We start from the raw sequence: 26,140 nt of genomic DNA on the forward strand, positions 1-26,140 counted from the left end.
CCGGGCCGGCCTGTCCTGTCTCGTCCACTCCAGTCCAGTCCACGGGTCCCCTCGTTTCGGGCCGGGCGTTTGTTTTACAGCAACCGGCAACCGCCCAGAAACACTGATGGGGTGTGTGTGTGTGTGTGTGAGTGTGAGTGTGAGTGTGAGTGTGAGTGTGAGAGTGTGAGTGAGTGTGTGTGTGTGAGTGTGTGTGTGTGTGTGTGTGAGTGTGTGTGTGTGAGTGTGTGAGTGTGTGAGTGTGTGAGTGTGTGAGTGTGTGAGTGTGAGTGTGTGTCCTGCGATGGACTGGCCCTGGTGTGTGTGTGTGTGTGTGTGTGTGTGTGTGTGAGTGTGAGTGTGAGTGTGAGTGTGAGTGTGAGTGTGAGTGTGAGTGTGTGTGTGTGTGTGTGTCCTGCGATGGACTGGCCCTGGTGTGTGTGTGTGTGTGTGTGTCCTGCGATGGACTGGCCCTGGTTGTGTGTGTGTGTGTGTGTGTGTGTGTGTGTGTGTGTGTGTGTGTTGTGTGTCCAGGGGAGCGGGAGGTGGGATCTTCTCCGAGAGTCGGGCACGGAGCATCAGGACCAGTCCTGGGGGTTCAGCTGCCCCCCCTGCAGAGAGGCATGATGGGGGGATGAGGATCGCAGCGGTCAGGCGCGGGCGGGGCAGTGTGTCCGAGGCAGCTGGGAGGTCACCTGGGAGAACGTGCGCGCTCCACGCAGAAGGTTCCCCACGCCGGGTTCGGACCCGGGACCCGCGGGCTGCGAGTCACAGGACCAGCAAGAGGGTTGAAGGGCTGCAGAGCTAGAGGAGAGGGCGGATCAGAAGCAGGGCCAGGCGAAGCGCGGTCGTCTCGCGGGCGTCTCGCGGGCCTCAGCAGGCGTCCTGGCCGGGCGGGCCGAGCTCCTGCAGCGCGGCGGCGTTCATGTAGAGCGTGTTCTCGTACTGGATCTCCTCCCGCCCCGGCGCCGCCCTGGACCGCAGGACGTTGAGCAGACACTGGTGCAGGAAGATGTACTGAACCTGAACACGGAGACGGCCAGGTTAGTACAGACACCCCGACTGGACACTCCAGTACATGAACACTGCACTGAGAGAGAGAGGGGTTCATACACACACACTGACTGGACACTCCAGTACATGAACACTGCACTGAGAGAGAGAGGGGTTAATACACACGCACTGACTGGACACTCCAGTACATGAACACTGCACTGAGAGAGAGAGGGGTTCATACACACACACTGACTGGACACTCCAGTACATGAACACTGCACTGAGAGAGAGAGGGCTTCATACAGACACACTGACTGGACATTCCAGTACATGAACACTGCACTGAGAGAGAGAGGGGTTAATACACACAAACTGACTGGACACTCCAGTACATGAACACTGCACTGAGAGAGAGAGGGGTTAATACACACACACTGACTGGACACTCCAGTACATGAACACTGCACTAAGAGAGTGTATCAGTAGGTCTATCAGTCCGTTACTGTGTGACAGTATACAGTATCTGTATCACAGTGTTGGTCTCACCTCTGTCTGCACCATGAGAGGCCTGTGGAGCCTCATCTTGTGGACAAAGGCTTTGACCCCCAGTGTCTTTTCTTCCTCCATCTGCTGCAGGAGAACATCCAGGGCGATTAAAGTACCTGTCCGCCCTACACCAGCACTGCGAGAGAGAGAGAGAGAGAGAGGGGTTAATACAGACACACTGACTGGACACTCCAGTACATTAACACTGCACTGAGAGAGAGAGGGGTTCATACAGACACACTGACTGGACACTCCAGTACATGAACACTGCACTGAGAGAGAGAGGGGTTAATACAGACACACTGACTGGACACTCCAGTACATGAACACTGCACTGAGAGACAGGGGTTCATACAGACACACTGACTGGACACTCCAGTACATTAACACTGCACTGAGAGAGAGAGGGGTTCATACAGACACACTGACTGGACACTCCAGTACATGAACACTGCACTGAGAGAGAGAGGGGTTAATACACACACACTGACTGGACACTCCAGTACATGAACACTGCACTGAGAGAGAGAGGGGTTAATACACACACACTGACTGGACACTCCAGTACATGAACACTGCACTGAGAGAGAGAGGGGTTCATACAGACACACTGACTGGACACTCCAGTACATGAACACTGCACTGAGAGAGAGAGGGGTTAATACACACACACTGACTGGACACTCCAGTACATTAACACTGCACTGAGAGAGAGAGGGGTTCATACAGACACACTGACTGGACACTCCAGTACATTAACACTGCACTGAGAGAGAGAGGGGTTCATACAGACACACAGTACCTGCAGTGGACCAGTGTTGGAACACCTGTGCAGCTCCTCTCTATGTGCTGTCGGATCAGCCCTCGGAACCGGGTCACCGGTTCTGTGGACAGGGGTGTCCGTGGTCCGGCCAGGCCACGAAGTGGAAGTGTTTGACCGTGCGCGTCTCGGCGCTGACCTGCTGGCGCAGGGAGAGCTGGTCACTGTCTGTCGCGCTGGGCAGCTCGGTGGAAGGAGAAGGGAACCCGGCTTCGCTCCGGGTTCGGCCGGTGGGTTCCGCGAGGCTCAGAACCGCCGGTCTTGCCGAAGAGAAGCGACAGGGCAGGAGACAGCAGGAGGGTGCAGGGAGAGGACAGGCTGGTACGGCCCGAGAGGCGGTCAGGCCGCAGCAGGGAGCGAGCAGAGCCCAGAGCCGAGACACGAGACACGAGACACGAGACCCCAGACCCGAGACCCCAGACCCCAGACCCCAGACCCCAGACCCCAGACCCGAGACCCGAGACCCGAGACGCCAGACGCCAGACCCCAGACCCCAGACCCGGGACCCCAGACCCCAGACCCTAGACACGAGACCCGAGACCCGAGACGCCAGACCCGAGACGCCAGACCCCAGACCCGAGACGCCAGACCCCAGACCCCACCCGAGACCCCAGACCCCAGACCCCAGACCGGAGACCCGAGACCCGAGACCCGAGACCCGAGACCCGAGACCCGAGACCCGAGACCCGAGACGCCAGACGCCAGACGCCAGACGCCAGACGCCAGACGCCAGACCCGAGACCCCAGACCCCAGACCCCAGACCCGAGACCCGAGACCCGAGACCCGAGACCCGAGACCCGAGACGCCAGACCCGAGACGCCAGACCCCAGACACCAGACCCCAGACCGGAGACCCGAGACCCGAGACCCGAGACCCGAGACCCGAGACCCAGACCCCAGACCCGAGACCCGAGACCCCGAGACCCGAGACCCCAGACCCCAGACCCCAGACCCCAGACCCGAGACCCCAGACCCCAGACCCGAGCCAGCCGGGGGCAGAACAGAGGCCAGAACCCGGAGCAGGGCGGAGAGAAACCCAGCAGGGACTGCGGACCGCCCAGTGTGGGCCCGGGGGTGGACGGGGAGCCACCTCTGGTCTAAAACGCCCCAGGAGGCCGAGGGCGCAGGCGGGACCGACGCCCCGCCCGCCCGGGTCGTCACGCCGTGTGGCCCGGATCTCGTGGGCCGCTCGGAGCGCCACGGGTTCGAGACGAGGGGCGGCGGACCTGCCCCGGGCCAGGCTTTCAGGAAGCAGAGCGCTCCTGCCCCGTGAGGCACCGGAGGACGGGGTGGCGCTGGAATCCTCTTCGGAATAAAATCCCGCAGGGAGGGCAGCAGCGTCCCGCTCGGGATTCGAACCCACAACCGGAAGCCCACCTGGCCTCGCCGAAGCCCCGACTACGGGGTCCGGTCCGGTGGGCAGTCGGTGGCTTCTCGTCACGCGGGATGAGATGGGAGCTCGTTAGCGCTGCGGCCGGTCCAGGGAGCGATTGACACACGCGCAGGGCGCGGCAGGGCGAAGCCGAGAGCCAGGGGCAGGTGCACAGGGACAAGGGCAGGGACAAGGGACAGGGACAGGGACAGGGACAGGGACAAGGCGTGACACAAAGCCAAGGACAGGGACAAGGGCAAGGGGCAAGGGACAAGGGCAAGGGACAAGGGCAAGGGACAAGAGACAAGGACAGGGACAGGGACAGGGACAAGGGCAAGGCGTGACACAAAGCCAAGGACAGGGACAAGGGCAGAGACAAGGGCAGAGACAAGGGCAAGGGACAAGGACAAGGGCAGGGACAGGGACAAGGGCAGGGACAGGGACAAGGGCAAGGCGTGACACAAAGCCAAGGGCAGGGACAAGGGCAGGGACAGGGACAAGGACAGAGACAAGGACAGAGACAAGGACAAGGGCAGGGACAAGGGCAGGGACAAGGGCAGGGGCACTGACGTGTTTGACAGTGAAGTCTCTCAGGGTCCAGTCGCTGTCCTTCGTCTCCGAGCTGACGGTGACCGAGACGTCCCCATACGTGCAGGGGGTGTAGTCCAGGGGCCAGTACTGCTCACACTTCACCTGCGCGGAGAGGGGAGTCAAGCAGCACACTCTGTGTGTCTGTCTGGGCGGGCGGTGGAGACCGTTCATGAAGGGTCTGCAGACTCTCACACACTCCTCCACCTGCAGGTGCAATCTGCAGCCGGCTCACCTTGCCTCCCTCCATGCAGCTAGTCAGCATGACCACAGCCTCCACCCTCTGCTCCCAGATCATCCTCCAGAAATCTACCACTGTGTTCGGGAGAGGACCCTGAGCTGCGATATACTCCCTCTTACTGCTGTAGCCCTGAGAGAGAGAGGGGTTAATACACACACACTGACTGGACACTCCAGTACATGAACACTGCACTGAGAGAGAGAGGGGTTAATACACACACACTGACTGGACACTCCAGTACATGAACACTGCACTGAGAGAGAGAGGGGTTCATACAGACACACTGACTGGACACTCCAGTACATTAACACTGCACTGAGAGTAACACAAAAGCACAGGGTAGAGAGGAAATGATTGAATGAGATCTTTGATGTTACACCCCATGACAGAAGACTTACAGGCATGTAGTTGGCGTTGATATAATCTGAATGAGGGTCATTATTTATCAGGCTGAGTTTAACACGTGACCGGTCATCTGAGGGAACAGACATTAGAGATTCCAGTCACTGCTGTGTTCTGTCCTACTATCAGATTCATTTCAATTCCAGCATTTCACACCCACCCTATGGTAGAAACAGGAGAAAACTACACCATTCTCAACAATGTCTATACCTTTCTCTAGATCTGCAGTCTGTTCACACTGTAGATCTAAAGTCTACTGATCACCTCCTCCACACTCCTGCTCACACTGACACCTGGAGATCTACAGTAGTGATCACCTCCTCCACACTCCTGCTCACACTGACACCTGGAGATCTACAGTAGTGATCACCTCCACCACACTCCTGCTCACACTGACACCTGGAGATCTACAGTACTGATCACCTCCTCCACACTCCTGCTCACACTGACACCTGGAGATCTACAGTACTGATCACCTCCTCCACACTCCTGCTCACACTGACACCTGGAGATCTACAGTACTGATCACCTCCTCCACACTCCTGCTCACACTGACACCTGGAGATCTACAGTACTGATCACCTCCTCCACACTCCTGCTCACACTGACACCTGGAGATCTACAGTACTGATCACCTCCTCCACACTCCTGCTCACACTGACACCTGGAGATCTACAGTACTGATCACCTCCTCCACACTCCTGCTCACACTGACACCTGGAGATCTACAGTACTGATCACCTCCTCCACACTCCTGCTCACACTGACACCTGGAGATCTACAGTAATGATCACCTCCTCCACACTCCTGCTCACACTGACACCTGGAGATCTACAGTACTGATCACCTCCTCCACACTCCTGCTCACACTGACACCTGGAGATCTACAGTACTGATCACCTCCTCCACACTCCTGCTCACACTGACACCTGGAGATCTACAGTACTGGTCACCTCCTCCACACTCCTGTTTACACTGACACCTGGAGATCTACAGTACTGATCACCTCCTCCACACTCCTGCTCACACTGACACCTGGAGATCTACAGTACTGATCACCTCCTCCACACTCCTGCTCACACTGACACCTGGAGATCTACAGTACTGATCACCTCCTCCACACTCCTGCTCACACTGACACCTGGAGATCTATAGTACTGATCACCTCCTCCACACTCCTGCTCACACTGACACCTGGAGATCTACAGTACTGATCACCTCCTCCACACTCCTGATCACACTGACACCTGGAGATCTACAGTACTGATCACCTCCTCCACACTCCTGCTCACACTGACACCTGGAGATCTGCAGTACTGATCACCTCCTCCATGATATTTGGACTTAAGCACCTGACAGACTTACAGGGCAGGACGTTTGTGAATCGATTCTTAGCCTTGTTGTCTGGAGTCGAAGCTGCTTTGCAGGTTTGTTCTGTTCCGACATCACTGAGGCTCTGAGAAACACAGAGAGAGAGAGACCCTGAGACACACAGGGACAGACAGGCCCTGAGACACACAGACCCTGAGACACACAGAGACAGACGGACCCTGAGACACACAGAGACAGACGGACCCTGAGACACACAGGGACAGACGGACCCTGAGACACACAGGGACAGACAGACCCTGAGACACACAGAGACAGACGGACCCTGAGACACACAGGGACAGACGGACCCTGAGACACACAGAGACAGACGGACCCTGAGACACACAGGGACAGACAGGCCCTGAGACACACAGACCCTGAGACACACAGAGACAGACGGACCCTGAGACACACAGGGACAGACGGACCCTGAGACACACAGGGACAGACGGACCCTGAGACACACAGAGACAGGGAGACCCTGAGACACACAGAGACGTCACCTCGTATTCCGTGCTGAAGTCCTTGTCTTCGTCGCGGCTCATGCGCTCGACGTGGTCTGCGAATGTCCCGAGGGGAACGTTCCTGCGCAGGAGAGCACGGATCACAGAGTTACCGACCGGAGGCTCTCGGGGAGCCACCACACCCCTCTGTCCCGGTCCGAGCCCACAGGGCTCTCACGGCCTGATGAACGGACTGGTGCAGGACTAAAAGCCGCACTCCCGTGTGGGGATCGTTACATTAAGAGTGCTGGGATATCAAGGGGCAGAGAGGTTGGCATCGCTCGGGTTCGATTCCTGGGGTGCTGTCTGGGTGGAGTCTGTATGTTCTCCCCGTGGTTTTACTCCCAAAGTGCACAGACATGCTGGTGTGTGTGTGTGTGTGTGTGTGTGTGTGTGTGTGTGTGTCCTGTGATGGACTGGCCCTGGTGTGTGTGTGCGTCCTGTGATGGACTGGCCCTGGTGTGTGTGTCCTGTGATGGACTGGCCCTGTGTGTGTGTGTGTGTGTGTGTCCTGTGATGGACTGGCCCTGGTGTGTGTGTGTGTGTGTGTGTGTGTGTGTGTGTGTGTGTGTGTGTGTGTGTGCCCTGCGATGGACTGGCCCTGGTGTGTGTGTGTGTGTGTGTGTGTGTGTGTGTGTCCTGTGATGGACTGGCCCTGGTGTGTGTGTGTGTGTGTGTGTGCGTCCTGTGATGGACTGGCGTCCCACCCAGGCTGTACCCTGCCTTGCCCCATTGCTTGCTGGGATAGACTCCTGCTCCCCCAGGACCCTGAACGGTGCTGCACTGCCCCCAGTGGCCAGCTGTGGTCGAGGTGTGTGGGGACTGGGGGACACCCCCAGAAACCCGGGCGAGCAGAGGCCGGCGTGCTGGACTCACTGCATGTTCCGGCCGGTCAGGCGGGACAATCCGAAGGTCTTCCACCTGGAGAGAGGGAGGGGGGGGGTGAGAGTCGCCCGATCAGGGCCCGACCCGCACAGCTGAAAGGTGTTCACCTGGGGCACCGGTGGGGTCCGATCCGGCTTCAGGAGACCGTTCGCCTCGCGGGTCGGTGGCCGCACAACGAACGACAGGGGGTCGAACCCGAGGACACGGGTGGCGGCTGCGTGGGGGGGGGGCATTTAAAACTGGGGTCTGGAACGAGCTTCCTCTAACCCGGACAGCATGGGCTGCTTTACACTAAGGGCGGCGGGGGCGTGGAACGCGCTGCCAAGCCATGCTGTTGAAGGCGATACCTAGTTTGTTTTCACCTCCTCACCTCCAGCCCCACCTCACAGACGGCAGCACGTACCTCATCGGGTCAGGCTGTCTCCTCATAACGAACAGCACAAGGAAGACCACAAGAATGACCAGCAGCAGAATTCCAATCACTGAGCCTGCTATCACTCCTACAGAGAGAGAGGGGTTCATACAGACACACTGACTGGACACTCCAGTACATGAACACTGCACTGAGAGAGAGAGGGGTTCATACACACACACTGACTGGACACTCCAGTACATGAACACTGCACTGAGAGAGAGAGGGGTTCATACAGACACACTGACTGGACACTCCAGTACATGAACACTGCACTGAGAGAGAGAGGGGTTCATACAGACACACTGACTGGACACTCCAGTACATGAACACTGCACTGAGAGAGAGAGGGGTTCATACACACACACTGACTGGACACTCCAGTACATGAACACTGCACTGAGAGAGAGAGGGGTTCATACAGACACACTGACTGGACACTCCAGTACATGAACACTGCACTGAGAGAGAGAGGGGTTCATACAGACACACTGACTGGACACTCCAGTACATGAACACTGCACTGAGAGAGAGAGGGGTTCATACAGACACACTGACTGGACACTCCAGTACATGAACACTGCACTGAGAGAGAGAGGGGTTAATACACACACACTGACTGGACACTCCAGTACATGAACACTGCACTGAGAGAGAGAGGGGTTCATACACACACACTGACTGGACACTCCAGTACATGAACACTGCACTGAGAGAGAGAGGGGTTCATACAGACACACTGACTGGACACTCCAGTACATTAACACTGCACTGAGAGAGAGGGGTTAATACAGACACACTGACTGGACACTCCAGTACATGAACACTGCACTGAGAGAGAGAGGGGTTAATACACACACACTGACTGGACACTCCAGTACATGAACACTGCACTGAGAGAGAGAGGGGTTCATACACACACACTGACTGGACACAGGGCTGAGAGAGAAGGGGGTTCTCTCTGCTTACAGGCTGACTCTGTGTCTTTGTTTCTGCGTAATTGTGAGTAACACTGCGCCGTGTTAATTGGCACAAATCCAGTGTTTCCTGGTGGGGTCTCCACTCACCAGTGGGGTCTGTCTGGCACCTCCAGCTGACCGCGGTGCTCCTCCGGGTCCCAGAGAGGGTGGTCACTGCGATGTCGTAATCCCGGGCCGGCTGCAGTCCGGTGATGTCCACCCAGTCCTGGTGACCAACCTCCTGCAGCGGGGGTCTCCCCGAGACCCTCACCTCCAGCCCCGTCCACACGCCCCTGGGCGCCGTCCAGCTCAGGCGCAGGCTGTACCCCCCCGAGAGGGGCTGGCAGGACGGGGAGCCCACGCTGTCCGGGTCTGGAGCACAGAGACGGAGGCGGTGAGGCTCGTGGGGACCCCCCCCCCTGCTCCCCGCTGGGCTCGCGCCTGGCCGGGCCGCTGCACCCCAGCGCTGTGGGCTTCCCAGCTGCGCGGCAGTCCGCGGCTCCCTTACGGACTGCCACTCCCCGCTCCACAGCCAGGGGGCGACGGCGAGGCGCCTGCACAGCGGATCAGACCCCGTAGTGTCGCCCCCTGCTGCTGCGCTGCTGGCACGGCGACTGGGCGCTGACTCCGCCTGCCCACCTCGAGCTCGCCTGGTCGTTCACTCCCATCATCCTCCAACTGAGAGGAGCCGGGCTGGGATATCGACCAGGGAGGGGAGCTACTGGATCATCCATGTGAGAGAGACAGGGGGTGTCTGGACAGTGGACAGTCCCAGGGTCACTGTCACAGAGAATCAGTCAGTCTGCAGAGAGACAGGGGGTCTCTGGACAGTGGACAGTCCCAGGGTCACTGTGAGAGAGAATCAGTCAGTCTGCAGAGAGACAGGGGGTCTCTGGACAGTGGACAGTCCCAGGGTCACTGTCACAGAGAATCAGTCAGTCTGCAGAGAGACAGGGGGTCTCTGGACAGTGGACAGTCCCAGGGTCACTGTGAGAGAGAATCAGTCAGTCTGCAGAGAGACAGGGGGTCTCTGGACAGTGGACAGTCCGAGGGTCACTGTCACAGAGAATCAGTCAGTCTGCAGAGAGACAGGAGGTCTCTGGACAGTGGACAGTCCCAGGGTCACTGTGAGAGAGAATCAGTCAGTCTGCAGAGAGACAGGAGGTCTCTGGACAGTGGACAGTCCCAGGGTCACTGTCACAGAGAATCAGTCAGTCTGCAGAGAGACAGGAGGTCTCTGGACAGTGGACAGTCCCAGGGTCACTGTGAGAGAGAATCAGTCAGTCTGCAGAGAGACAGGAGGTCTCTGGACAGTGGACAGTCCCAGGGTCACTGTGAGAGAGAATCAGTCAGTCTGCAGAGAGACAGGAGGTCTCTGGACAGTGGACAGTCCCAGGGTCACTGTCACAGAGAATCAGTCAGTCTGCAGAGAGACAGGAGGTCTCTGGACAGTGGACAGTCCCAGGGTCACTGTCACAGAGAATCAGTCAGTCTGCAGAGAGACAGGGGGTCTCTGGACAGTGGACAGTCCCAGGGTCACTGTGAGAAAAATACTGTTTATCATGTGAGAGTGATGGCAGCTGGGAAAAAGAGAGAGAGAGAGACAAGGTAGCTGGTTCGGAAGACGCTGCTGCACACTGAATCTGCTCTAACTCAGGACGATTGTAACCCCACAGTCCAGAGATCTCCGGTCCAGTCTGGGTCACACTGTACCCCTACAGTCCAGAGATCGCCGGTCCAGTCTGGGTCACACTGTACCCCTACAGTCCAGAGATCGCCGGTCTGGGTCACACTGTACCCCTACAGGCCAGAGATCACTGGTCCAGTCTGGGTCACACTGTAACCCCACAGTCCAGAGATCACCGGTCCAGTCTGGGTCACACTGTACCCCTACAGTCCAGAGATCGCCGGTCCAGTCTGGGTCACACTGTACCCCTACAGTCCAGAGATCACCGGTCCAGTCTGGGTCACACTGTACCCCTACAGTCCAGAGATCACTGGTCCAGTCTGGGTGATATTGAAGTGCTACAGACCAGACAGTCAGACAGTGGTGATCACTGTCACTGTGCTGTTATAACTGGTGACTCACCGGTAGCGGCTGTGCTGGTGACCTCAGTGGAGTCTCTGCCCTCCCCCTCAGTGGTGACCCCTACAGTGTAGTTACAGCCAGGCTGCAGGTCAGGGATGTCCAGAGCAGTGCCAGTAGTGGTCTTGGTGAAGATCTGCAGGTCAGGGCCACTGACCGACACTCTGTACTGTTTGACACAGCCCCTGGCGCCCGGCCAGCTGGCGGCCAGCGCAGTGGTGCTCAAGGAGCGGACTGAGACATCAGACACAGGCTCTGCACCTGTAACAGACAGTGGCGCATTGTCAGGGACAGGCAGGCCGGTTCCAGAGGAGACCAGCGTGCGCCGGAGGGGGGACACTCACTCAGGCTCCGCTCCGTCTCGCACAGCCTGGTGTCCAGGCGGCTCCAGAGCGCCACTGCGTACGTGCAGCCGGGCTCCAGCCCGGAGAAGGTGGCCGTGCTGCCCGTGGAAGAGGCGTTGAGGGCCGAGCTGTTCCCCCTCACGGCAGAGGCTCTCTGGAAGGACCCCTGCGGGACCTCCACCTGCAGGGAGCTCTCGCCGACTGTCCAGTTCTGGGCATCGCAGTCCAGGGCTGCAAGGGCAGAGGACAGCCGCGGTCAAGGGTCCGGGGACTGGACACTGGGGGCTCAGAGGCCGAACGGCCGCACTCGAGCCTCACCTGTGCTGGCCAGGAGGGGGGCTGGGGCGGAGCGCTCTCCCTGTCCCATGGTGACGACTCTGACCTCATACACTGTGCCAGGAGTCAGATCGCCGATGGACAGCTGGGTCTCGTTCGGAAGCAGCTGAGAGACGCGACTCGTCTGGTTCACGGACACAGTGTACCCAGTCACACAGCCAGGAGCTCCGGTCCAGGACACACTGAGACTGTCAGTGACCGCAGAGTCCAGTGTCAGATTTGAAACCATAGATGCAACTGAGAAAAGAAAAGCAAGTTATAGTACATGAACACTGCACTGAGAGAGAGAGGGGTTCATACAGACACACTGACTGGACACTCCAGTACATGAACACTGCACTGAGAGAGAGAGGGGTTAATACACACACACTGACTGGACACTCCAGTACATGAACACTGCACTGAGAGAGAGAGGGGTTCATACACACACACTGACTGGACACTCCAGTACATTAACACTGCCCTGAGAGAGAGGGGGGTTAATACAGACACACTGACTGGACACTCCAGTACATGAACACTGCACTGAGAGAGAGAGGGGATCATACAGACACACTGACTGGACACTCCAGTACATGAACACTGCACTGAGAGAGAGAGGGGTTAATACAGACACACTGACTGGACACTCCAGTACATGAACACTGCCCTGAGAGGGAGGGGTTCATACAGACACACTGACTGGACACTCCAGTACATTAACACTGCACTGAGAGAGAGGGGTTCATACAGACACACTGACTGGACACTCCAGTACATGAACTCTGCACTGAGAGAGAGAGGGGTTAATACACACACACTGACTGGACACTCCAGTACATTAACACTGCACTGAGAGAGAGAGGGGTTAATACACACACACTGACTGGACACTCCAGTACATGAACACTGCACTGAGAGAGAGAGAGGGGTTCATACAGACACACTGACTGGACACTCCAGTACATGAACACTGCACAGAGAGAGAGAGGGGTTAATACAGACACACTGACTGGACACTCCAGTACATGAACACTGCCCTGAGAGAGAGAGGGGTTCATACAGACACACTGACTGGACACTCCAGTACATGAACACTGCACTGAGAGAGAGAGGGGTTCATACAGACACACTGACTGGACACTCCAGTACATGAACACTGCACTGAGAGAGAGAGGGGTTAATACAGACACACTGACTGGACACTCCAGTACATTAACACTGCCCTGAGAGAGAGAGGGGTTCATACAGACACACTGACTGGACACTCCAGTACATTAACACTGCACTGAGAGGGAGAGGGGTTAATACACACACACTGACTGGACACTCCAGTACATGAACACTGCACTGAGAGAGAGAGAGGGGTTCATACAGACACACTGACTGGACACTCCAGTACATGAACACTGCACTGAGAGAGAGAGGGGTTAATACAGACACACTGCACTGAGAGAGAGAGGGGTTCATACAGACACACTGACTGGACACTCCAGTACATGAACACTGCACTGAGAGAGAGAGGGGTTAATACACACACACTGACTGGACACTCCAGTACATTAACACTGCACTGAGAGAGAGGGGGGTTCATACAGACACACTGACTGGACACTCCAGTACATGAACACTGCACTGAGAGAGAGAGGGGTTCATACACACACACTGACTGGACACTCCAGTACATGAACACTGCCCTGAGAGAGAGAGGGGTTAATACAGACACACTGACTGGACACTCCAGTACATGAACACTGCCCTGAGAGAGGGGGGGCTATTGGAGACCCCCTCACCTGTTGTGGAAGTGGAGAAGCAGTGGTCTGAGGCTCCTTGGTGGAGGGTGATATTGTAAGTGCAGCCTGGACTGAGGTCCGTGAAGGTGAAGGTTCGGTTCTGTAGGGGTTCAGTCCAATTCTTCCCATTCCCGGTGGCCGTGGCGTTAGTGAAGCCCCCCTGGGTGACCCCCACAATGGTGGTCGTAGTGACGGTCCACTGGGTGGTGCAGTTGGCTGAGGGTGAGAATGAGTGGTCAGTCCTCAGCTGGCTCACTGGACTTCCTGTCCTCCTCTCTGTCCCAGCGCGGTGACCGGTGACCCGCCAGTACAGCTGTCTCACAGCGGTCCTCTTCCTGCATCACGCTGGGATCACACCACCATTTACTGCAGTACTTACCTGTGTGAGCTGTGACAGCACTGTGATTTACTGTAGTAACTGTCTGGAAGAGCTGTGCTTTACCACACTGTGACAATACTGTGATTTACTGTAGTAACTGTCTGGAAGAGCTGTGCTTTACCTCACTGTGACAATACTGTGATTTACTGTAGTAACTGTCTGGAAGAGCTGTGCTTTACCACACTGTGACAACACTGTGATTTACTGTAGTGAATGTCTGGAAGAGCTGTGCTCTACTACACTGTGACAATACTGTGATTTACTGTAGTAAATGTCTGGAAGAGCTGTGCTTTACTACACCGTGACAATTCTGTGATTTACTGTAGTGAATGTCTGGAAGAGCTGTGCTTTACCTCACTGTGACAATACTGTGATTTACTGTAGTAAATGTCTGGAAGAGCTGTGCTTTACCACACTGTGACAATACTGTGATGTACTGTAGTGAATGTCTGGAAGAGCTGTGCTTTACCTCACTGTGACAATACTGTGATTTACTGTAGTAAATGTCTGGAAGAGCTGTGCTTTACTACACTGTGACAATACTGTGATTTACTGTAGTAAATGTCTGGAAGAGCTGTGCTTTACTACACCGTGACAATTCTGTGATTTACTGTAGTGAATGTCTGGAAGAGCTGTGCTTAACCTCACTGTGACAATACTGTGATTTACTGTAGTAAATGTCTGGAAGAGCTGTCCTTTACTACACCGTGACAATTCTGTGATTTACTGTAGTAAATGTCTGGAAGAGCTGTGCTTTACCACACTGTGACAATACTGTGATTTACTGTAGTAAATGTCTGGAAGAGCTGTGCTTTACTACACCGTGACAATTCTGTGATTTACTGTAGTAAATGTCTGGAAGAGCTGTGCTTTACCACACTGTGACAATACTGTGATTTACTGTAGTAAATGTCTGGAAGAGCTGTGCTTTACCTCACCGTGACAATTCTGTGATTTACTGTAGTGAATGTCTGGAAGAGCTGTGCTTAACCTCACTGTGACAATACTGTGATTTACTGTAGTAAATGTCTGGAAGAGCTGTGCTTTACCACACTGTGACAATACTGTGATTTACTGTAGTGAATGTCTGGAAGAGCTGTGCTTAACCTCACTGTGACAATACTGTGATTTACTGTAGTGAATGTCTGGAAGAGCTGTGCTTTACCTCACTGTGACAATACTGTGATTTACTGTAGTGAATGTCTGGAAGAGCTGTGCTTAACCTCACTGTGACAATACTGTGATTTACTGTAGTGAATGTCTGGAAGAGCTGTGCTTTACCTCACTGTGACAATACTGTGATTTACTGTAGTGAATGTCTGGAAGAGCTGTGCTTTACCACACTGTGACAACACTGTGATTTACTGTAGTAAATGTCTGGAAGAGCTGTGCTTTACCACACTGTGACAATACTGTGATTTACTGTAGTAAATGTCTGGAAGAGCTGTGCTTTACCTCACTGTGACAATACTGTGATTTACTGTAGTAAATGTCTGGAAGAGCTGTGCTTTACTACACCGTGACAATTCTGTGATTTACTGTAGTAAATGTCTGGAAGAGCTGTGCTTTACTACACTGTGACAATACTGTGATTTACTGTAGTAAATGTCTGGAAGAGCTGTGCTTTACTACACCGTGATAATTCTGTGATTTACTGTAGTAAATGTCTGGAAGAGCTGTGCTTTACCACACTGTGACAATACTGTGATTTACTGTAGTAAATGTCTGGAAGAGCTGTGCTTTACCGCACTGTGACAATACAGTGATTTACTACAGTAAATCTCTGGAAGAGCTGTGCTTTACCACACTGTGCCTTTATATCTCTCTGTTTGTCCAAAATCCATTTTTTTTCCCATCACACCAGGGCCAGTCCATCACAGGACACACGCAGACACGCAGACACGCAGACACAGGTCCAGGCTGGAGCCGGAGCAGGATCCTGGGGTGCCCTGTAACCCTCCCCTGTACTCACGAGCTGGGGTGGTGGTCATCTCCGTGGTGGTGCTCAGGGCCGCGGTGCTCTTGGCTGTAGTTGTGGTGTTCGGGGCCGCGGTGCTCTTGGCTGTAGTTGTGGTGTTCGGGGCTGCGGTGCTCTTGGCTGTAGTTGTGGTGTTCGGGGCTGCGGTGCTCTTGGCTGTAGTTGTGGTGTTCGGGGTTGTGGTGCTCTTGGCTGTAGTTGTGGTGTTCGGGGCTGCGGTGCTCTTGGCTGTAGTTGTGGTGTTCGGGGCTGCGGTGCTCTTGGCTGTAGTTGTGGTGTTCGGGGCTGCGGTGCTCTTGGCTGTAGTTGTGGTGCTCAGGGTTGCGGTGCTCTTGGCTGTAGTTGTGGTGCTCAGGGCTGTAGTTGTGGTGCTCAGGGTTGCGGTGCTCTTGGCTGTAGTTGTGGTGCTCAGGGCTGTAGTTGTGGTGCTCGGGGCTCTGGTTGTGGTTGACTGCGCCGTGACGCCGGAGGCGCACTGGAGAGACAGAAGGGAGAGGTGACCCCAGGGTGGTCTCTCCCTGCTCCCGGGCGCTCCGGACACCGGACGGGACTTGCGTGGTGTTTACTGATGCAGACGAGGCTGGGGGCCAGTCAGAGCGCTGACAAAGAGTGACACGGACACTGGAGAAGGACCAGGACTGGACACCCTGCTGCAGACACACTGACTGACCCCTCCAGGACCAGGACTGGACACCCTGCTGCAGACACACTGACTGACCCCTCCAGGACCAGGACTGGACACCCTGCTGCAGACACACTGACTGACCCCTCCAGGACCAGGACTGGACAGCCCTGCTGCAGACACACTGACTGACCCCTCCAGGACCAGGACTGGACAGCCCTGCTGCAGACACACTGACTGACCCCTCCAGGACCAGGACTGGACAGCCTGCTGCAGACACACTGACTGACCCCTCCAGGACCAGGAATGGACAGCCCTGCTGCAGACACACTGACTGACCCCTCCAGGACCAGGACTGGACAGCCCTGCTGCAGACACACTGACCCCTCCAGGACCAGGACTGGACAGCCCTGCTGCAGACACACTGACCCCTCCAGGACCAGGACTGGACAGCCCTGCTGCAGACACACTGACTGACCCCTCCAGGACCAGGACTGGACAGCCCTGCTGCAGACACACTGACTGACCCCTCCAGGACCAGGAATGGACAGCCCTGCTGCAGACACACTGACTGACCCCTCCAGGACCAGGACTGGAGAGCCCTGCTGCAGACACACTGACTGACCCCTCCAGGACCAGGACTGGACAGCCCTGCTGCAGACACACTGACTCCTCCAGGACCAGGACTGGACAGCCCTGCTGCAGACACACTGACCCCTCCAGGACCAGGACTGGACAGCCCTGCTGCAGACACACTGACTGACCCCTCCAGGACCAGGACTGGACAGCCCTGCTGCAGACACACTGACCCCTCCAGGACCAGGAATGGACAGCCCTGCTGCAGACACACTGACCCCTCCAGGACCAGGACTGGACAGCCCTGCTGCAGACACACTGACCCCTCCAGGACCAGGACTGGACAGCCCTGCTGCAGACACACTGACCCCTCCAGGACCAGGACTGGACAGCCCTGCTGCAGACACACTGACTGACCCCTCCAGGACCAGGACTGGACAGCCCTGCTGCAGACACACTGACTGACCCCTCCAGGACCAGGAATGGACAGCCCTGCTGCAGACACACTGACTGACCCCTCCAGGACCAGGACTGGAGAGCCCTGCTGCAGACACACTGACTGACTCCTCCAGGACCAGGACTGGACAGCCCTGCTGCAGACACACTGACCCCTCCAGGACCAGGACTGGACAGCCCTGCTGCAGACACACTGACTGACCCCTCCAGGACCAGGACTGGACAGCCCTGCTGCAGACACACTGACCCCTCCAGGACCAGGACTGGACAGCCCTGCTGCAGACACACTGACCCCTCCAGGACCAGGACTGGACAGCCCTGCTGCAGACACACTGACCCCTCCAGGACCAGGACTGGACAGCCCTGCTGCAGACACACTGACCCCTCCAGGACCAGGACTGGACAGCCCTGCTGCAGACACACTGACTGACCCCTCCAGGACCAGGAATGGACAGCCCTGCTGCAGACACACTGACTGACCCCTCCAGGACCAGGAATGGACAGCCCTGCTATAAATCCTAATTGATTACAGACACTAAACAGTTTAAAGTAAGGGTGAAATACACTGCTTTATAGTCGTGTGAACATGACACTAAATTCTAACAATAAACCAGGAATGACAACTTAACACACAGGATTCTGTGCTGTAAAACACCAGGTCACAAAATGACAGGTTGAAAAGAGAGAAGGCTAATCTGATAAACACCGCAGGCATTCCAGCACTGGTTATCAGCAGGGTCCTTGATCTTTACTGTGGTATTTCTGATAAATTATATAAATCTTTGGTTCCTCGTGAGAAAGAAATTATTTTACAACCCCTTCTCGTCACTCGGAAATACACACAGCCCTGCAAACAATGTGAGTCTCTCGTCTTGCTCTATGAGTGAAGTGTCTGTCCAGGACTCTAAAAACTACAAAAACACACACAGTCAGCCACAGGTGATCATCAATACAGTATTGGACCACTGGTCTCTGGACTGTGGGGGTACAGTGTGACCCAGACTGGACCACTGGTCTCTGGACTGTGGGGGTACAGTGTGACCCAGACTGGACCACTGGTCTCTGGACTGTGGGGGTACAGTGTGACCCAGACTGGACCAGTGATCTCTGAACTGTAGGGGTACAGTGTGACCCAGACTGGACCAGTGATCTCTGGGCTGTAGGGTTACAGTGTGACCCAGACTGGACCACTGGTCTCTGGACTGTGGGGGTACAGTGTGACCCAGACTGGACCAGTGATCTCTGGACTGGAGGGGTACAGTGTGACCCAGACTGGACCGGCGATCTCTGGACTGTAGGGGTACAGTGTGACCCAGACTGGACCAGTGATCTCTGGACTGTAGGGGTACAGTGTGACCCAGACTGGACCGGTGATCTCTGGACTGGAGGGGTACAGTGTGACCCAGACTGGACCGGTGATCTCTGGACTGTGGGGTTACAGTGTGACCCAGACTGGCGATCTCTGGACTGTGGGGGTACAGTGTGACCCAGACTGGACTGGACCAGAAATCACACACTGTGTTTTTATTACTGAGTTCACAGTCTGTTCCCCAGCCAGGTCTGCCTGTGTCCAGTGTCTGTGTCCAGCCTGCGGTCACTGAGCCTGTCCTCTGCAGTCTGTGTTGTGCTTGTGTGTGTCTCCCAGTGGGTGAGGCAGTGCTGTCTCCTCCTGTCACCTCTCTGTGGGTTTGTGATTTACCTAATCTCTCTTCCTCTTTTCCTCGCTCTCTGATAATGCCATTGTTCGTCCTTTACAGAACAACTACAAAGCCCCACGTCTGAGCTCCTGTGATCACCTGCCTTGATCTGATCACAGTTTCCCCATCACTTCACTGAACTTCTCCCTGGGCCACAGAGTTCAAGCCCGGTTCCTGTAGAACACACCCGTCTCAGCTGTGCAAAACCACCATGGAGTCACGCCCCTCTGAGAGTCTGGACTCATAAAGGACTTCCTGTGTTCGTTACCTGGAAACACTAGACCTACAGTCCAGCGCTCTCCAGATCCACTCCTGCCCCAGAGAAACAGGAACAACAAATCAGGGGCACACGTTACCCCAAATTCCACACCCCCCTGGGCTGTTCAGAGTCAGGAACACACGTTACCCCAAATTCCACACCCCCCTGGGCTGTTCAGAGTCAGGAACACACGTTACCCCAAATTCCACACCGAACACACGTTATCCCAAATTCCACACCCCCCTGGGCTGTTCAGAGTCAGGAACACACGTTACCCCAAATTCCACACCGAACACACGTTACCCCAAATTCTACACCCCCCTGGGCTGTTCAGAGTCAGGAACACACGTTACCCCAAATTCCACACCCCACAGTGCTGTGCAGATTCAGGGGTACAGGTCGGAGCACATGGGCAAGGCCGCACTTGTGAGAAGTGGCCCCTTGCCAGCTGTCTCTCGAGCCAGGGGTACACGTTACCCCACATTTCACACGGCGGACTGCCCCCAGTCCCGCTCGGAGCTCAGCAGGCGAGGCTGAGGAGCAGGTGCCCCCTCAGGGCGCCCCGACTGAGCCCCGGCCCCAGGAGTCGGGCTGTCCCCCACCCCAGCGAGCAGTGAAGCTGAAGGCGGTGTATGGCTCTCGCGTGTCCTGTCCGGGGACCCCGGCTCTTGAACAGGCCCGCCCCCCGCAGGGCGAGAGCGACCGGCGAGCCCCGGGCTGACTTACCCAGTCCCAGCCTCCCCACAGACACAGGCACAGCAGCACCCAGCTCTGCATTCTTCCTCACTGCGGCCTGCAGAGCAGTCCAGACCGACGCCGAGCCTGCAGATACCCTCCTCTGCCTCTGTCCTGTGCTCTGTGCTCTGTGCTCCTGTCAGCTCGTCCCCAGTGGACCAGACCCTCCTCTGCCTCTGTCCTGTGCTCTGTGCTCTGTGCTCCTGTCAGCTCGTCCCCAGTGGACCAGACCCTCCTCTGCCTCTGTCCTGTGCTCTGTGCTCTGTGCTGCTGTCAGCTCGTCCCCAGTGGACCAGACCCTCCTCTGCCTCTGTCCTGTGCTCTGTGCTCTGTGCTCCTGTCAGCTCGTCCCCAGTGGATCAGACCCTCCTCTGCCTCTGTCCTGTGCTCTGTGCTCTGTGCTCCTGTCAGCTCGTCCCCAGTGGATCAGACCCTCCTCTGCCTCTGTCCTGTGCTCTGTGCTCTGTGCTCCTGTCAGCTCGTCCCCAGTGGACCAGACCCTCCTCTGCCTCTGTCCTGTGCTCTGTGCTGCTGTCAGCTCGTCCCCAGTGGACCAGACCCTCCTCTGCCTCTGTCCTGTGCTCTGTGCTCCTGTCAGCTCGTCCCCAGTGGACCAGACCCTCCTCTGCCTCTGTCCTGTGCTCTGTGCTGCTGTCAGCTCGTCCCCAGTGGACCAGACCCTCCTCTGCCTCTGTCCTGTGCTCTGTGCTCCTGTCAGCTCGTCCCCAGTGGACCAGACCCTCCTCTGCCTCTGTCCTGTGCTCTGTGCTCTGTGCTGCTGTCAGCTCGTCCCCAGTGGACCAGACCCTTCTCTGCCTCTGTCCTGTGCTCTGTGCTCCTGTCAGCTCGTCCCCAGTGGACCAGACCCTCCTCTGCCTCTGTCCTGTGCTCTGTGCTCTGTGCTGCTGTCAGCTCGTCCCCAGTGGACCAGACCCTCCTCTGCCTCTGTCCTGTGCTCTGTGCTCTGTGCTGCTGTCAGCTCGTCCCCAGTGGACCAGACCCTCCTCTGCCTCTGTCCTGTGCTCTGTGCTCCTGTCAGCTCCTCTGCCTCGGTGCGGTGTGTGCCTCTCTCTGTCTCCCTCGCTCTGTCACACTTTCCTGCTGCTCACCTGCTCTCTCCTGTGCGTGTCGGAGCAGAAGGGTGTGTCCACACACACACCTGCCTAGTGAGCAGGAGAGCAAGTCTCTCTCTCTGCCTCTGCGATATTCTCTCTCTCTGCCTCTGCGATATTCTCAATTCAATTCAATTCAAGGTGCTTTACTAGCATGATCGATGGGTACAATCAGTGTTACCAAAGCAAATAAAAATAATAAAATTAACATGAAACAAAACAAAAAATAAAAGTAAAACAAAATTTACAGACATTTACAACAAAGACATATCATAAAATATTGACATATACTGTACTGTAGACAGATGGAGCATTACTGGGAGACGGACTCACTGTTCCTCAGGCTGTGACAGGAGATCACATACTGGGCTGCCAGTTCAGCTGAGTTCCCTCCTCCCTCTCCCAGTAGGATTGGGACCCGTTGTGATTCTGGCAGGTGTGGGAACTCTGGGATTAGATTTCTGAATTTCGGGAAGAATGTTTCTCTAATCCCAGAGAATCTGTCCCAGTGCAGTAGGAAGTGCACCTCTGTCTCTATTTCTCCCCGCTGGCAGTGGGAGCACAGCCTGTCCTCTCTGGGCAGCCAGGTCTGCCTGTGTCCAGTCTCTATGGCCAGGCTATGGTCACTGAACCTGTCCTCTCTGGACAGCCAGGTCTGCTTGTGTCCAGTGTGTGTGTCCAGGCTGTGGTCACTGAACCTGTCCTCTCTGGACAGCCAGGTCTGCCTGTGTCCAGTGTGTGTGTCCAGGCTGTGGTCACTGAGCCTGTCCTCTCTGGGCAGTCAGGTCAGCCTGTGTCCAGTCTCTATGGCCTCTATGAACCTGTACTTCATCAGGGTCAGTTTCTTTTTGCTGTTTCTTATCTTGGTCAAATATTTGGCTAGTGTGTATTGTCTGTTTATGGTTCTGTAGCATTCCAGTTGATGTTGTGTTTGTGTGTGTGTGTGTCCCAGTGGGTGAGATATTGCTGTTTGATCTGTGCTGTGATGTTGAGTCTGAGTTGTGGTGCTCTAGCAGTGCTGTCCTGAGGCTGGTTGTGTGTTGTGTGTGTTGTGCTGTGATGTGGTGGAGTCTGGGTTGTGGTGCTCTAGCAGTGCTGTCCTGAGGCTGGTTAGTGTCGGTGTGGCTCAGGTCGGTGAGCCTCAGGACCAGCTGGCTCAGGGGGCTCTGTTTTGGGCTCAGCTCTTGGCTCAGCAGGGCTTTGTGGTGGTAGGAATTTTGGTCGCTGTTTTTTAGGTGTAGCCAATACTTTAATACTCTCTTCTGTATGTTTATCAATAGTGGGTACTGGCCTAATTCGGCCCTGCACCCGTTGTTAGGAGTTTTTCTCTGCACACGGAGTATGATTCTACAGATCTCCATGTGCAGAGTTTCTGTGGGGTGTTTGTCCCATTGGGTGTAATCCTGGTCTGTGAGGGGACCCCACACTTCACTGCCGTATAGGGCAATGGGTTGGATTACACTTTCAAATATTTGGAGCCAGATTCTTGTTGGTGGGTTGATGTTGAAGAGCCTCCTTCTTATTGCGTAGAAAGCCCTGAGTGCCTTCTCCCTCAGTGCCTTCACTGCCAGGTCAAAACTCCCGGAAGAGCTGATGGTGAGACCCAGATATGTGTAGTCTCTCTCTGCCGCTGTGATATTCTCTCTCTGTGTTTGCTACAATGTCCAGGACAGCCTCTCCATGTTCCCTCTGTGTGGACACTGTCCTGTCTGTCAGTCTGCTGGTCGGCCTGCTCGTGTCTGTCTCTGCCTCTCTGTGGGCCTGTACCTCTGACCCTCAGCATCTGCTTTCTGTTTTTGTCTAACCTTCTTTCCTTCTCCTTTTTTACAGGAACTATTACACCAACACACCTTCACTCACTTCCTCATCCTGTCTTCTACTGTACCCTCTCTCAGTGCAGTGTTCATGTACTGGAGTGTCCAGTCAGTGTGTGTGTATGAACCCCTCTCTCTCAGTGCAGTGTTAATGTACTGGAGTGTCCAGTCAGTGTGTGTGTATTAACCCCTCTCTCTCTCAGTGCAGTGTTCATGTACTGGAGTGTCCAGTCAGTGTGTCTGTATGAACCCCTCTCTCTCTCAGTGCAGTGTTCATGTACTGGGGTGTCCAGTCAGTGTGTCTGTATTAACCCCTCTCTCTCAGTGCAGTGTTCATGTACTGGAGTGTCCAGTCAGTGTGTGTATTAACCCCTCTCTCTCTCAGGGCAGTGTTCATGTACTGGAGTGTCCAGTCAGTGTGTCTGTATTAACCCCTCTCTCAGTGCAGTGTTCATGTACTGGGGTGTCCAGTCAGTGTGTCTGTATTAACCCCTCTCTCTCTCAGGGCAGTGTTCATGTACTGGAGTGTCCAGTCAGTGTGTCTGTATTAACCCCTCTCTCAGTGCAGTGTTCATGTACTGGGGTGTCCAGTCAGTGTGTCTGTATTAACCCCTCTCTCTCTCAGTGCAGTGTTCATGTACTGGGGTGTCCAGTCAGTGTGTCTGTATTAACCCCTCTCTCTCTCAGGGCAGTGTTCATGTACTGGAGTGTCCAGTCAGTGTGTCTGTATTAACCCCTCTCTCTCTCAGGGCAGTGTTCATGTACTGGAGTGTCCAGTCAGTGTGTGTTTATTAACCCCTCTCTCTCTCAGTGCAGTGTTCATGTACTGGAGTGTCCAGTCAGTGTGTGTATATTAACCCCTCTCTCTCTCAGTGCAGTGTTAATATACAGGAGTGTCCAGTCAGTCTGTCTGTATTAACCCCTCTCTCTCTCAGTGCAGTGTTCATGTACTGGAGTGTCCAGTCAGTGTGTCTGTATTAACCCCTCTCTCTCTCAGTGCAGTGTTCATGTACTGGAGTGTCCAGTCAGTGTGTGTGTATTAACACCTCTCTCTCAGTGCAGTGTTAATGTACTGGAGTGTCCAGTCAGTGTGTCTGTATTAACCCCTCTCTCTCAGTGTTAATGTACTGGAGTGTCCAGTCAGTGTGTCTGTATTAACCCCTCTCTCTCTCTGTGCAGTGTTAATGTACTGGAGTGTCCAGTCAGTGTGTGTGTATTAACCCCTCTCTCTCAGTGCTGTGTATATACACTCTGATGGTATGACACTGACTTCAGTACCTGTGTGCTGTACAGTCTGTCCAGGGGCTGGCAGTGAATTCGCAGGGAGAGAGTTGAAGGCAGATATTGTCTCCTGCGCTGAAGGACTTTGACCTTGGGCTCCAGTGCAGTGCAGGAATAAGGAAATGAGTGATAAGAGTGTTTGCGCTACAGGACTGAGGGTGCTGGAGTGCGCGTGGAAAGTGGAAAATTCATGTGCTTACACAACGCCTGTGGGACTGTGGATTAGTGTTTGTGTGGTCTGTGTTTTACATAAAACTGTGACGCACAACTGGAAGACATCCTGACTGGCCAACATTGTGAGGGACTGAGTGACACACACTGCCTGACAGTTTCATACTCTGATCTACTGTCTAGGAGACACACTGACTGACTGACACCCTGACTGACAGGTTGACACACTGAGTGATCACTGACTGACACCCTGACTGACAGGTTGACACACTGAGTGATCACTGACTGACACCCTGACTGATTATCTAGGAGACACACTGACTGACTGACAGGTTGACACACTGAGTGATCACTGACTGACACCCTGACTAACAGGTTGACACACTGAGTGATCACTGACTGACAGGTTGACACACTGAGTGATCACTGACTGACACCCTGACTGACAGGTTGACACACTGAGTGATCACTGACTGACACCCTGACTGACAGGTTGACACACTGAGTGATCACTGACTGATACCCTGACTGATTATCTAGGAGACACACTGACTGACTGACACCCTGACTGACAGGTTGACACACTGAGTGATCACTGACTGACACCCTGACTGACAGGTTGACACACTGAGTGATCACTGACTGACACCCTGACTGACAGGTTGACACACTGAGTGATCACTGACTGACACCCTGAATGATTATCTAGGAGACACACTGACTGACTGACACCCTGACTGACAGGTTGACACACTGAGTGATCACTGACTGACACCCTGACTGACAGGTTGACACACTGAGTGATCACTGACTGACACCCTGACTGATTATCTAGGAGACACACTGACTGACTGACACCCTGACTGACAGGTTGACACACTGAGTGATCACTGACTGACACCCTGACTGACAGGTTGACACACTGAGTGATCACTGACTGACACCCTGACTAACAGGTTGACACACTGAGTGATCACTGACTGACAGGTTGACACACTGAGTGATCACTGACTGACACCCTGACTGATTATCTAGGAGACACACTGACTGACTGACAGGTTGACACACTGAGTGATCACTGACTGACACCCTGACTAACAGGTTGACACACTGAGTGATCACTGACTGACAGGTTGACACACTGAGTGATCACTGACTGACACCCTGACTGATTATCTAGGAGACACACTGACTGACTGACAGGTTGACACACTGAGTGATCACTGACTGACACCCTGACTGACAGGTTGACACACTGAGTGATCACTGACTGACACCCTGACTAACAGGTTGACACACTGAGTGATCACTGACTGACAGGTTGACACACTGAGTGATCACTGACTGACACCCTGACTGATTATCTAGGAGACACACTGACTGACTGACAGGTTGACACACTGAGTGATCACTGACTGACACCCTGACTAACAGGTTGACACACTGAG

The 26,140-nt window shown here is 55.1% G+C and overlaps 2 protein-coding genes across 2 annotated transcripts; both read right to left on the minus strand.

Moving 5' to 3' along the window:
- Positions 1 to 508: 508 nt before the first annotated feature.
- LOC138240741 (receptor-type tyrosine-protein phosphatase H-like) lies at positions 509 to 11,415 on the minus strand. The gene is given in 13 exon segments (XM_069191961.1): positions 509 to 1,002; positions 1,522 to 1,657; positions 2,324 to 2,420; positions 2,423 to 2,483; positions 4,284 to 4,406; positions 4,537 to 4,671; positions 4,941 to 5,017; positions 6,310 to 6,400; positions 6,819 to 6,900; positions 7,695 to 7,739; positions 8,107 to 8,203; positions 9,183 to 9,446; positions 11,164 to 11,415. Coding segments are annotated over 11 exon segments (1,023 nt in total). The 5' UTR covers positions 8,133 to 8,203; positions 9,183 to 9,446; positions 11,164 to 11,415; the 3' UTR covers positions 509 to 852.
- Positions 8,198 to 21,371, minus strand: LOC138240779 (uncharacterized). The gene is made up of 8 exons (XM_069191983.1): positions 20,306 to 21,371; positions 15,964 to 16,444; positions 13,613 to 13,828; positions 11,823 to 12,077; positions 11,505 to 11,735; positions 11,164 to 11,421; positions 9,214 to 9,446; positions 8,198 to 8,203 (listed from the first exon to the last, which is right to left on the minus strand). Exons 1-8 carry the CDS (start codon positions 20,354 to 20,356, stop codon positions 8,198 to 8,200), a joined length of 1,731 nt encoding a protein of 576 aa, XP_069048084.1. The 5' UTR covers positions 20,357 to 21,371.
- Between the last annotated feature and the right edge of the window lie 4,769 nt (positions 21,372 to 26,140).

This window comes from Lepisosteus oculatus, chromosome 7 (genome assembly GCF_040954835.1).
Source record: "Lepisosteus oculatus isolate fLepOcu1 chromosome 7, fLepOcu1.hap2, whole genome shotgun sequence".
Classification (NCBI taxonomy): Eukaryota; Metazoa; Chordata; class Actinopteri; order Semionotiformes; family Lepisosteidae; genus Lepisosteus; species Lepisosteus oculatus.